The 13,213-nt window shown below is 46.2% G+C and overlaps 1 protein-coding gene across 2 annotated transcripts in view; it reads right to left on the bottom strand.

Moving 5' to 3' along the window:
- The window catches only part of LOC147885228 (uncharacterized), a 93,275-nt gene that overhangs the window by 24,619 nt on the left and 55,443 nt on the right, over positions 1–13,213 (bottom strand). Inside the window, exons 4-6 of one of the 2 annotated variants that reach the window (XM_087397475.1) lie at positions 7,262–7,344; positions 6,953–7,054; positions 6,307–6,422 (exon numbers count right to left, since the gene is read on the bottom strand). In XM_087397475.1, coding sequence (XP_087253601.1) covers positions 6,307–6,422; positions 6,953–7,054; positions 7,262–7,344 — 301 coding nt within the window. The remainder of the gene's footprint in view (positions 1–6,306; positions 6,423–6,952; positions 7,055–7,261; positions 7,345–13,213) is intronic. The other variant, XM_087397476.1, reaches the window with a different exon arrangement.

Here is a 13,213-nt window from a genome sequence, read left to right as displayed (position 1 = left end):
TTGCGCTCTTCCATCCGCTCGTCTGCCTTCCTGCATCGCAAGGCTTGCAAGTACGGCGCTTCGTTGTTTGTTGTCGTGCATCCTTCCCATACGGACCCTTTTCTATGCTGCGCTGCAGTCCGTGCATGCTCCGCTGCACTCTTCCTTTTCTCCTGTTGTCCCTTTCGTGGATTGTTGCTGCTCTGATACCAAATGTGAAGAACCAGCCTTCTCAAGAATGCAAATGTGTGCAATGCATGCAGAATTTGAATGCCGATTGGCCCGAGAAACAAATATCGAATGTTACGTGGGAGCTGACATTGCTAACAATGCACTGGACTACATGAGTGACATCAATGACTACATGAGGGCCCTTGGCCTTCCCGGCATACCTCATCTATGCTGACTGCTTCAACGACTCATTGCATGAGGCTTTGAGAGATTACAATTCCACATGACCCAAAACTCTGACAGGCTCAAAAACGACGTCCACAAGGATATGCTCATCCATGGACCTAGATAACCTGCCCTCAGTTTCGAAAACCAAGGCATCCTCATCTAAGCCTTGTTGAAGCCCTAGGATATTCTCATCCCTGGATGTAGATAACCTGCCCCTAGAGTGAATATCGAAAACCAAGACATCCTCACCTAAACCTTGTCAAAGCCCTATGACCTAAAGTGGGACACCTAACCTCGTGAAGTGGTGCACGTAACCTCAGAAATGCCCCAAGCCATATAGTGGTAAGGCTTCCATCTGTGAGAACCCAGTCCAAGGGTAGAGCTGCATCACTCTGCTTCTTGAGAGTATCGAAGGAGGGATTCATCTCATTAGATCCCAAAACCTCGAGGACTCTCACATGCACTGAGGATTGCCATTGGAGAGATGCAGGTTTCGTCCCATCAGTTGAGGATCGAGGCAAGAAGAGCTACAAGTATACTTAGAGAGCAGAGGATCTGCATGCTATGCACATTGGGGGCAGTTGAGACAAAGGAGCATTTTCTTTGTATCTGCCAACCTACTATGAGATCCAAGGACGCTACCACTATCTCTACCTGGAGGGGAGTGGCTTTGGCCCACCATCACAAGTGAAAATAGGCCAGCCAACCAAGCCACTCGTTCCAGGGAGATTCAGCCCTATAAAAGAGCCCCTTTGGGTGCACATATTCATATGACAGGCAGAAGCCGGCTGGACCGCTGCAGCCTCTACCTATTCCCAATCGACCCTGGCAGAGCATTGCCATGGATTTTATCTTTGATCTTCCTCGTACACCATCGGGACATGATGGGATATGGACCATTATTTGCAGATTCAGCAAGCAGGCCCGTACAGAAGTAGATTACAGCAGACCAGATGGCGAGACCTTTTATGTCTGAGTGCTCAGCGTGATAGAGCTCTGAGAGGGATCAGCCAAGGAAGAAGTCTGCTCCTGTCTCCATGCTCGAAGTATCCTCTCACGGTGTCCAAGTGCCTCATGAATGAAACCTGCCAAACACCGCCGGTCGGGGTAGGAGAGGAAACAGGCTAAAACCCCATAACTATCCCTGAAGAGGCAGTGGAAACGCCCTCGGATCTCATAGTACACAAGACACCTAAAGATGAAATGCTTCTCTGTCTCAACTTCCTGCACGTCACACAGTGTGCATATGCACCTCTCCCTGGGTAGTCGCTCTACTCTACCGCTCTCAATGTGAAGTCTGTGTGAAGAGACCCGAAACTGCCCAAGAGAGATCCTCAGCGAGTGGGGTAGGTGAATCTGAGTGTATCCTGGTGGGTCAATGAAACCCTCCGCTGTGATATGTAACAAATGACCTCTGTAGAAGCTAAGCTTCACTAGGAATTCACTCGGTCCCAATCAGGTCTGAAATGTGTGTAGCTGTAATAGATCCTCACGGATAACCTAGTTGACCTCGTGTGATAAGAGGGGAGAAAACGGAGCATCCATGCTGTACTGGAAGGGAGGTAGTCTATCCATGTGGAGCCCCAATCGCTCAAACCATCTCTCTGTACGTGCATACCAGCACCTCTGGTCTCCTCCTGTTGCAAGTGCCATAGAAGAGTATAGAGCTATCCATGGTAGCCTGCTACGCCCGGAGGTATAATCCCCATATTCCCTAACTCAGGACAGATATGTGATAACCTGAAATGCAACATCTAGCTGTAAAGGGGGTGACCCAAACTCAACCTGAATGATCTGGTGAGGAACGGATGACTTACCACGAATCATCCATGATAACATGAGAACCTGTAGCCGCTCCACACGGGCCCACTCTGTACCCGACAAGTCTGGCCCCAACAAGGGCTGCCATACATCCCCGCTGGGCGAACCAAGGAGTCAAAAAGCAACCCCTTGGTGTGTGGATCCTGAAAGTGCGAGCGGAAGCAATGCCTCTCTAGTCTGGCCAATGAAGCATACCCTTGACTCAAGCGTGCCTGCATCGCGGGTCTCATAGTGAAGCTAGGTCCGGAGAAGATAACCCCAAGATAAGTGTATCATGAAACTATCTCAACAGATGACCTCGCAAATGTGAACTGCTCCTGACGCATGATGGCTCGAGATGTATTGAAGATTATGACCTTGGTTTTACTCAAGTTGACCTTCAAATCATGAGACTCACAAAAGGACTGTAGTGCGTCTAGGTGTCTCTGAAGCCCCTCTACTAAGGAAGACGAGAGCCACATCATCTGCATAGAGCAGAATCTAGATCAGCGTGCCCGCAAGAGAGCAACCTACATCCCCCTGTGTCTGCATCACTGTCTCAAGCTCGTCAATGTAGAGGCCAAACAAGGTAAGCAACAAAGGACACCCTTGTTTGACCCTGATGGTGCTCATGATCTCGTCTGTCCACCCGGATCCTGCCCGACTCTGCCAGAAACTCTCTCGTAAAGTGCCATGACAGCCCAAATGATCTCCTGGTCATAGCCCAAGTCCTGTAGGCGCCGTATGAGGCGGGCTCTCGAAACCGTGTCAAATGCCTTGCGAAAATCCACAAAGCAACAATAAATCCTCTGCTTCCGTGTCCTTGATGATACATTTGAGCGTGAGGATGTGGTCCGTGGTTCCATGATCACGCCGGAATCCGGCCTGTCCTCGACACTTTGCAAGTCTGCTAACCTCGGAGTCAAGTACTGATGCATCAATCTTGGACATGACATGTTCAATCATAATGGTCTTGTAGTTCTCCGGACTCATGGGATCCCCTACCTTGTGGATGGGTGAGATAGTGTTAATGGTCCAAGTGTGTGGAAATCCCAAACAGACAGCTTCATTAAAAAGATTTGCTAAGATCGGGGCTAGGAGATTAATCCCATATGCAATGAACTCAGTGCATAGCCCCTCATGATCCTTCGCTCGGCCATTATGAAGTTTCATTATGGCATCCTTTACCCCTCCTCTATCCAATCATAATGGTCTTGTAGTTCTCCGGGCTCATGGGATCCCCTGCCTTGTGGATGGGTGAGATAGTGTTAATGGTCCAAGTGTGTGGAAATCCCAAACAGACAGCTTCATTAAAAAGATTTGCCAAGATCGGGGCTAGGAGATTAATCCCATATGCAATGAACTCAGTACATAGCCCCTCATGATCCTTCGCTCGGCCATTATGAAGTTTCATTATGGCATCCTTTACCCCTCCTCTAGTGAAGAGGGTGCAGGATGTGGGACAAGGCATATGTGAGAGGTTAGGGACTGGCTGATTTGGGATGTCATAAAGTGTGCGTGCATAATCAAACCAGACCTGAGTGTCAGTGAGTGGCAGAGGGGACCGTCCTTCTAGAAATCTCTACCAGAAGTCCTTAGAGTTGTTACTAAACAAAATGTTCAGTAGCTCCTCCTCGTTCCGACGAACGAAGTCTAGTTTCTTCCTCCGTACCAGTCTACGGTATTCACATAGCGTATCTGGTGCGCTCGGAAGATTGTTTTTTGTTTCGAATCTGAGTTGACAGCGTAAAGCCTTACACTCATCATCGTACCAACTATTACAGGGTAAGGTTTCAGGGGGTGGTGGGTGAGTGGAGCGGGTGGTGTGGGGGAAAAGTGTGAACAGCGGCCTTGTGTAGTGAGCGGGTGACAAGGGCAGCACGATCCTCTAAAAGGGGTATGAAGTCAATATAAGCGAGAAGTATGTACAGACGGCCAGAGTAAGAAGGTGAGTGATCCCGATCAAAGCGTATATCGTGGTAGGTGGAGTAAGCACTGAGTGGGGTGGAAGGTGCTATGCGAAGGGAGGTGGAGATGCTAAAGAAAAGGTATGTATGATCAGCCCCTGGGGGAAGAGGTGCTACAGTGAAGTCAGTAATGCAAGATGTGAAGACAGGGGATCCCATGATGTAATCAACACCACTGGAGCCCCCCCATGTGGAAAGCATGTGAAACCACCAGAGGCGGGCCATCTATCAAGACCATTATAGATGATGAGATCATGTATCCTGCCGAGGTCTAATAGGGCCTGCCCATATGATGAGAATGGACCTCGCCTGTCAGCCGAAACTCGTAGCATACCTGCCTCCTCAAGGTCAATATCTGGCAGTAGAGTGGAATCATCTCTGAAGTCAAGAAGTGGTACCTGACGGGCCCTTGTCCTCGCATTGAAGTCCCCCACTAGAAGGACTTCTCCGTGGCTAGAGAAGTCAACGATGGACTGATAAAGGGCAGCAAATGGGGATGTCTCATCATCACCTCAGATATCTTTGGCAAAGGTCTCAGGGGGAAGTAGCAAACTGCGACAAACAGATCCCGGCTGTCCATGTGTCGAATCCAGATCCAAAGAAATCTGGAATGTGTATCTCTCTGCTCTACTGAAATGGTCTCCCAAAGTGTGGATCTGCAAAGGACTGCAACTCCACCTGAACCTCGAACTCCTCCTGTACCCCTCATCTCATCTCTGTAGGCAGACTCCCATGTATACCCACTGACTATTGGAAGAGGGCGTTGAGGACTCTGATGTATCTTTGTATAAAAGGCTATATCGTGGCCTGTATAGGATTCCGAGAAGTTCCCTGGTTCCGACCATAAGGTACCATTACAGTTCCAAATGGTGCAGGACAGACAGGGTCTCGGATATCTGAGTCTCAGAGACCCCGCTTCCCTATGTAGGGGAGGGGACATGTGCCCTACAAGGGCCTATAAGAAGCCGTCCCTCTCGTACCACCGCCCACTTCCCCTCCTTCCGGGCCTGATCCCGCTGCTGCAGCAAAGAGCGCCTCTCCTCAACCTGTGGAGATGTGAGGTCCTCATCCATAGAGATCGCTAGCTGATCTCGAAGGACTGACCTGCGTTGTAGAGCTGAAAGTCGTGCCTGAGTGTCATGGAACCATATGATCAGGGGTTGCTCTCGGTTGGGATCCCTCCCCACCCACCATGCCCTCTCTATCCTGTGCTCAGCCACACCCAGGGTAGCGGCCACGAACGCAGTCGCATCTACCATCGGTGTAGCCTCAGTGCGTGGGATCCCACATACTCTGATGTTGAGAGCCTTGCTGGCTCTCTACTGCTGCTCCATGAGGGTAGCCGAAATGGTTACCCTTGCGGGTTCCCATTTTGCCACGTCAACCCATCTGGAAGTCTCCTCAATAGCAGATTGCATGCTCGCAATCTGTGCCTAGACCACCGGGGTACTCCCTGGGACAGTGTGTATTGATGTGACCTCCTGTCGGAGCTGCATGATATCCTGTCTGAGTCCCTGAATAAGACCCGCCTGCTCCCGAATGGCCCTAGCCTGCTCCTGTATGATGCGGCTCTGCTCCTGGTTGAAGCAGACCTGCTCCGATGCGAAGCGAGCCAGCTCCATCTCACGCTCACGGAAACTATGTATCTCCATGAGCAAGGTCTCACGGGCCTCTGGTGTATCAGCCCACCCATGTCCATGCTGAAACTGTGGTGACTTTCCATGATCATTGGGATGACTGCAAACTCAGTGATATCACACATCCAACTGGGCTTTAGAACGAGCTGTTCAACCTACATAATAACAGAAAGGAGTCAGCCCACGACTCCCTAGTGAAGGCAAAGATTCTCAGAGATCAGCTCAGAGCAATGGGTCACAAGGTGGATAGTAATTAATTAGCCATGCCCTAGTAAACTTCCAAGGAGCTTTACGGGATTGGTGACGACTCTCACTGCTGGAGAACGAAGGAGGTCACTTACTATTGATGAGGAGCTGGGTTCATTGTTTTTCAACAGGAAGGATGAGGACAATCGGGCAACAAGAAGGCTTTCACAGCAAAGAACAAAGGTGGCAAATGGAAGTCACAAAGAAGAGAATTCAGTGTTGTCAAAGCGATTTGACTTCTCCTTAAATTAAAGTCCAATACACCACTTTAAACCTACCATGATTGAACATGTGAAGAGTTTGCTGATCGGTCAGCCGTATCATCATTAGTCTTTTGAATCTCTCTCATTTGATCCAGCAAGGACTCCAATCTACATATCATAATTTGCTCACTCTACATGACAAGATGATATATTGTTATGGCAATAACCCTAATTCTTTATCTAATTATCTATCTGACCACAGCAGCCTTTATAAAACGATTTTTAAAGTGGTTTTTATCAAGAAACACGCACAAACAGTCTTTTCCAAGGGCTACCCAAAGACAAAATTGTTTTTTACTTCTCAGTACCCCTTTTAACAATTACAGTCCCCCACACTAACAAGATATAGAGTTGCAAAGCTTTGAACCGTTCCATTGATTAGCTAATATTTTACAAGACAGGGCAGCACCTATCTTGTTACCTATCCTGATGCATATTTGAAAAGCAATTTAGTTTGCCTTTACAACATTATTTGACTGTTCCACGGACAGCCACACATGCCCAGGAAGCCTAAGTGAAAAGAAATGAGATTCAGGTGCATTCTTGTCCAAAGACCCTAGGTACCATTGAATGCAAATGTTGTTATCCAATGACATGCTGTCATGTAATTCTTTTCCCAGCATGATGAGAAAAATTTTAATGAAAGTTTACAGAAGAAAACCTCTTGTTTGCACATAGCAAATTCGAGGATCATGGTTTGACGTAGATCATCAATTCGCCTCATGAACTCCCTCTCCAGCTCCAATGCTTTGTCTTTGAATTGCTGTTTGTAAGATTTATATTAATAAATTAACATCCTGTATGAACAGAGACTGCATGAAAAAAGATGACTCATACATGGGGAGATATCGCCGAGTCTATATCCTGCAGATGCACATAGAGTACAGAACAATACAAAAAATTGCTTCCAAAGGCTAAGTAGGCAGCAACCAAATCGTAACAGCCTTAAGAAAACATCTGTCAAACTTACATGTTGCAGTAGTTCTTCGCGCTGTCTCAGCAAACTTATCTCCACCAGTGCTCTTTCAAGGTCATATTGCATCCTTAAAATTTCTGCAAAATGAATTGCATTCAAATGCATGTCAAAATAAGCTAATTCCTACAACCCTACAACAGTCTCTTAAACGTATCGACTCGTCCCGTGTGGCTGGTTTTGGTTTTAGTATGGATTTGAAAAGTGACAGTCCAATTTAGTTGCACATGTGCTATCTAGCCTTGTAGAATACCTTTTGAATGAAACCTCTTGATAGCTTCCCTAGGCGCTTTTTTATCGCACTTCTCCACATGTGAAGAGAAGCTTGCTACGTAAAACATCATCGCTTGTCGCCCAGCTCTTAAAAAACTATGTATCAACGCGTTATACGTACATGGAGTGCACAACTCGTGTTCATCATCTCATCCAAATACTTTGCCGCCTCATCTAGTTCGCCGTTTGCACTCAGACCAGTGATCAACGTGGTGTAATATGCAGAATCAGGAACGCACCCATTTTGGATCATTGCCGCTATTAGGGCCAATGCTTTCCTGACATTGTGTGCTTTCAGCAGAATGTTTAGGAAAGCATTACAAGTGTAGACGTCAGGCCTGCAATCGAAGTCTTCCATTGAATGAAAGGCTTCTGCTAACCTCATATAATAACTTGGTGAAAGTAGGCTGTGTAGGTGTAGATGTAAGAGCAACAGTGCATATGCTTGTGAGAGCAAGCCTCCAACCTCAAAGCACTTCAGATGAAGTACAAGAAATGCAAAAAGAGCAGGGGAGGACACTTGTGTCAGAGGCCTAGATATCAAATGGAAAAGCGCAAAATAGAGGCCAAGTGAGGCTCAGATGTAGTAAACGGGCACAGCCCTTAGAAGGTAATTGAGAAGTTGAATAGAAGAAGGAACAAGGCTTTGAACCTGAAAATGGTTGCAACCAGTGCGTTAAATAGACCCAGGGACTTCTTACATGCCAAGTTTGGGGTTGCTTAAACATAATCTTGACAATGGAGGGTAGGGAAAGATGACTCGCAGGAGAAGCCTCCCATCATCTCACCCATGTGAAAATTGAGCGAAGGAGGCAAGGCATAAAGATGGTCATGGAAACCCGAGAGAAGGGAAAGTGGGCTGTGTACAAAGCCGGGAAGGTCATTATCCAGAATATGAAGCCCCTCTCCCTTTCATCGTTGCCTGGTCTTTCAGAAACATCTCTTATGAAATGGGTTTCAAAAACGTTTCAAAGTTTCATATTTTTTTGAAACGTTTCAATAAAGTTTCATACAAAAATTCAAAAATCATATATCACATGTGAAGCACTTTGAACTATTTGAAGGCACCTACAAGCTACCACTAAGACACCATTCAATAGCCATCCAAATTTCTTAGAAATTCACAATGACTCGCAGACCAAATCAATAAATGCTAACGTGTAAGCCTCCCAGTCATCAGCATCCTCCTCCTCAGCCTCCTCATCCTCTGTACCACTGGCTCAATCCTAGTCATCGTCTGAATGTAGAGCTGCACTAATATTAGTCCATGTTTGGGTCGAGTGATACAAGCAGTAGTATCATATCACACGGAGTAGATATTACTCTCTTCATAAGAGATCTCAGGAATCTCTTCGCTCTCCGTAATGTCAATCTTATGTGAGGCTCGATGGGGTTTCCTTTCTTCCCCATCAGTCACATGTTACAATGGGAGAATACAAGTCTCTCGAATTGTGCCACCTAGCTCTTCGCTCTTTGTAATGTCAATGTATGTGGATTGACCTGGTGAGGCTCAATGGGGTTTCCTTTCTTTCCCATCAATCACATCTTACAATGGCAGAATACGAGTTTCTCTAATTGTGCCACCTATCTCAAGAACTTTGGACTAATACTTACAACAAGAAAGCTTCGTCTTACAGGAGAGATGCCCCATCTCTTGGATCATGGCACTATTGAGAGATGACAAGGCCTACTCTTCTACATTACAAGAGGTGTGGCCCACCCTTAGTACTTCTGTAGCTCTAGATGGTGAAATATGTGATGGAGAACAGTGTTGACATGGAGTGAAAGCTCACATCATAAGGTTTGCCCAGAGTTCGGGAGAACATATTCATCAACCAATTGCCAACACCTATAAAATAATACTTGCGGGCTGACCATCTTAAGAGCCAAATAGCATTTTGTAGATGAGCTCCTGAATAGGAACTTTGCTTGAGCATCAAATGTGAAGAGAGGATTGTTTTCTGATACTGCTCAATTGAGCTGAATCTTAATATTGGGGGTAGTTCCCTCATCTTAATATGAAATAAAACCATTCATTAAATATTTTAAAATTTTCCCCCCAAAAATAATAATGAATAAAAAATGTGTTTCAAAAAGAGAATGTTTCGTACGGGTTTGAAATGCATTTCAATGCAGCTATGCGGTCCCCTTTTTCAAGTAGGGGTACGCAAGCCTATGAGACCTATGAGACCATAGGCCTATGAGACCACCAGTGCTTCGTCGTTTGTCTTTTGAAATGGGAACCAGACTTTGTGGTTCTCACCAAGCAATTTCTGTCTGTCAAGGCTTTCTGAGGGAAAGATCTCCTAGTGTATACCGAGACACACATATACCAACATGACTTTGATCACTCTGTAGACTGCATCTATGGTAGGTATCTCAAAATTCTGCCTTTTTCCCCATGAAAAAGACCTGTATTAAGTATTTAAAAACTGCAAAGAGCAAGGCCTCAAATACACCATGCACCACTACATGAGAAAGCACGAGAGGTCGAGCCCTACTCAAATGAAAGAGCTAGGATTGGGGCTGAAAATGCCACCTCAAACCTGTAGGGACCTCAAAGAAGAAACACGTCATGGGGATCTTGACGGAATGCTGATGGAGCCTCCACTCCAAGATACTCCTTGTGAGAGAAATGCACCTCCCAGCAGTAGCGGCCCGGGAAGATCCCTGCATACTCATCCAGATGGTCATTAAGGTATGTACTATGTCTGTCCATATACTCACCAAGATATGATATGCGTGGACCTAGGAGCCATCAAGTGCCTCTGTGCATTTGGATCTCCAGATATGCCAAGCTAACATGCTTTCTATGATCACCCAACAAGTTTGTACAGAGGCATGTCCATGTCTGTAGTGAAAGAATGGAACATCATCCAAAGAAAATTCCTAACCAACCAAACTACTAAAGCCCATGAGGAGATATGCTTCTTGTAAAATACCTAAGGCTGAGTCAAAGAGAGACAAGCAACTGAACCCCAAGAGACGAAAAAAGGGGAGGGAACAAAGCTACCCACAAGTCCCATGATTCCGTTCCAAACAACCCTGCATTGTCTGCAATCCAAAAGCAATGTTGAATGGTTTCCATACATGAGAAGCATCGCAAGCACGAGGAGGGAGTCCCAAACCTGGACCTCCACTGGTTTACTCCGATTCCTCCATGTATTACGCACCATCAAGAAGAGCTCTTAATTGTCCCGAATAGCCGTGTTCCAAAATATTCTTGATGAAACAGCTAGAAAGACATCATTTCCATCACCTTTAGAGATCTTACGTGGACACACTTCACACGTTCCCGCCCAATGCATGCCGATCTTAGAGAGGATCCCTGGCCCCAGTATCTCCATGCTCTTCACCATAAATTGCTTAAAGGATGCTATCAAAAAGCTAGAGAGTGGCAAAGTGAAGGATCAAGACGGTAGAAATCCTAACCCACGATTGGGGAACTTGCTTCAATCCTAGCAAAGATGTTTAATGAAGCCTTTCACAAAGCCTTTCCACAATCTAGACCTCCAACACCACCATTCACATTCACAAGGTAGGGGATCCCATAGCTACTGGACATACTACCATGGTTGCTGCTTAATGGCTAAGGTTTATAAGTAAGCTCTTGAGATAGAGAGCACAGGCATACAAGCGACTGGACATGTAGGTTTCAAACAAGACCGAAACCATTGGATCACATCTTTATCCTCAAAGCCCTCACAGAGAGGTTCAATGCCAGAAACAAAGAGTATATTACTACTTTGTGTACTTTTCAAAGGCCTTCAACTTTGTACCATGAGCCTTGGATATACCACACAACATTATATGGGCAATTATGGCTTTTGTAAGAGAGGGTTACTAGCAGAGTACAAGGGGATATCAAAGGAGATTAGCAGCACCATTGGGGTGATCCCATGTCCCCCACGCTCTTGGATCTTTATAGTGAGGAGAAAACCTCTTTAGGCCAACAATTGGCTCTTGCACAATTTGTCATACCTATCCCGCTATATGCGATGAATAGTGCTAATCCCAAAACAACAAAGGGACTCCATATGTGATATAACATTAAGAGGGAGAGGAGAAGAGTCGAGATGACGGGGTAGGAGCCAACTGGAGAGCACCACAAATGATTAATTTGTACACTGGATTAGTTGTAGAGAATGACTATATACAAACTTTTAGGGTTAGAGTGAGTTAGGGTTTCGAACGCTTTGTCCTTTTTAGCACTCTTTTGTGTTATGCTTATCCACGATAGAAATATGATGTTGAGATGAATCCTCAACACCTTCCCTCAAGGCGATCATCACGAAGTAGGCCTTCCCTCAAGATGATGATACTAAGGACTGAACATTACGTTTCATCACACTTGTCAGTGGGAATGTCCTTTCTCAAAATAAAACCAAGAGCTTGAACCTCGATGTGCTTAGTACATGCATGAAATATTGGATTCCATGCAATGGCCAAAGCACTTTGGGTGTCACAGTAGATAGTGGTGTGGGATGTTGGAAAAGTCACCTCCCCATCTGTAAGCCCCCATATGAGGAGAGCGTGGGGGAGGTGGACTTAGAGTTAAGGTTGCCACATGGGCAGCATACCCACAGAGAAAAGCATGAAGAGGGGGCTGCCACATGGGAAGAACCTAGGCTGCCATGTGGGCGGCACAAGCAAAGGCTCACCTAGCAGTGTGGGGTCTCGTTGGAGGTCCGAATCTGTACGGGAAAAAGGCCATGACACAGCAGCAGGTACGGGTCTAGGACAGAGGTTCCACGGCAAGGGAATGCTCAGGAATGGCATGGGACAAGAGATGCATTGGTACGTGTAATGAAGGGGGAAAAGGGGCAATTTAGAGGACCTTTAGAGGCCTCTTAGGTGGGAAGTGTGGAGGGACTATACCAGTCACCATCCACCCCTATTTGTACACCTTTTGATGTGACATCTAATCCTATCTACTTCCCTCCTCCTTCCTGCTACCTGCTACCTACGCTCACTCACTCTCTCTTCTCCTTACTCACTCTCTCTCTATCTATCTATCTCTCTCTTTCTCTCTCTCTCCTTGCCTTCTGCTCCCTTCTTCCTCTCTCTCTCTCCCTTCTGCTATTCTATTCCCCTTCCTCTAAATCTGCCCCTATCTCCTTTCCTACATTGGTATCAGAGCTGCGACCCTGGCACCTTTCATCTCATTTTCCCACGATCTGAAATCATTTCATTCAGGAAGACAAGGTAATTAATGTTCTGAGCGAGCCATGAATGATGCAGGGTGTTTGGAGCTTAAAAGGAGCTACTGGACGAGATTCTTTGAGAAAGGATCAAAGAAGATTGACTTTCAAGCATAGCAGTTTGTTGATGCATGAAAATCAGTCTTTCTTTTACCCATCTCTCAATACTAGTCACTTTCCTTGCTGCAATCTCTAAGGGTACATGATTTTGAACAATTTGCAGTGAAGGTTTCGGTCCATCCAGACAACTTGTATGGAGACCCTTGATGTGGATCAAAAAAATCGCTCAAGAATCTAGCTTGTAGATTTTTGCTTGTCACACTCACCCATTGCGTTAGCATAAGTCACGCCAAAGAAGTATGCTCGAGAGCCACCTGCTAATTTGGGCAGAGTCGTTAATGCTCGTGAAGACCTTGCGCCTCTTGATTGCGAGCGAGCCAGCCTGGGCAAGATGACCCTTCGAGGCATACGTCGA

Source organism: Dipteris shenzhenensis, chromosome 26 (assembly GCF_047967505.1).
Source record: "Dipteris shenzhenensis isolate YYH24624 ecotype China chromosome 26, Dip_SZ_1.0, whole genome shotgun sequence".
NCBI lineage: Eukaryota > Viridiplantae > Streptophyta > Polypodiopsida > Gleicheniales > Dipteridaceae > Dipteris > Dipteris shenzhenensis.
The sequence above is the reverse complement of the archived record's forward strand: the minus strand, read 5'-3'. Positions and strand labels throughout refer to the sequence as shown.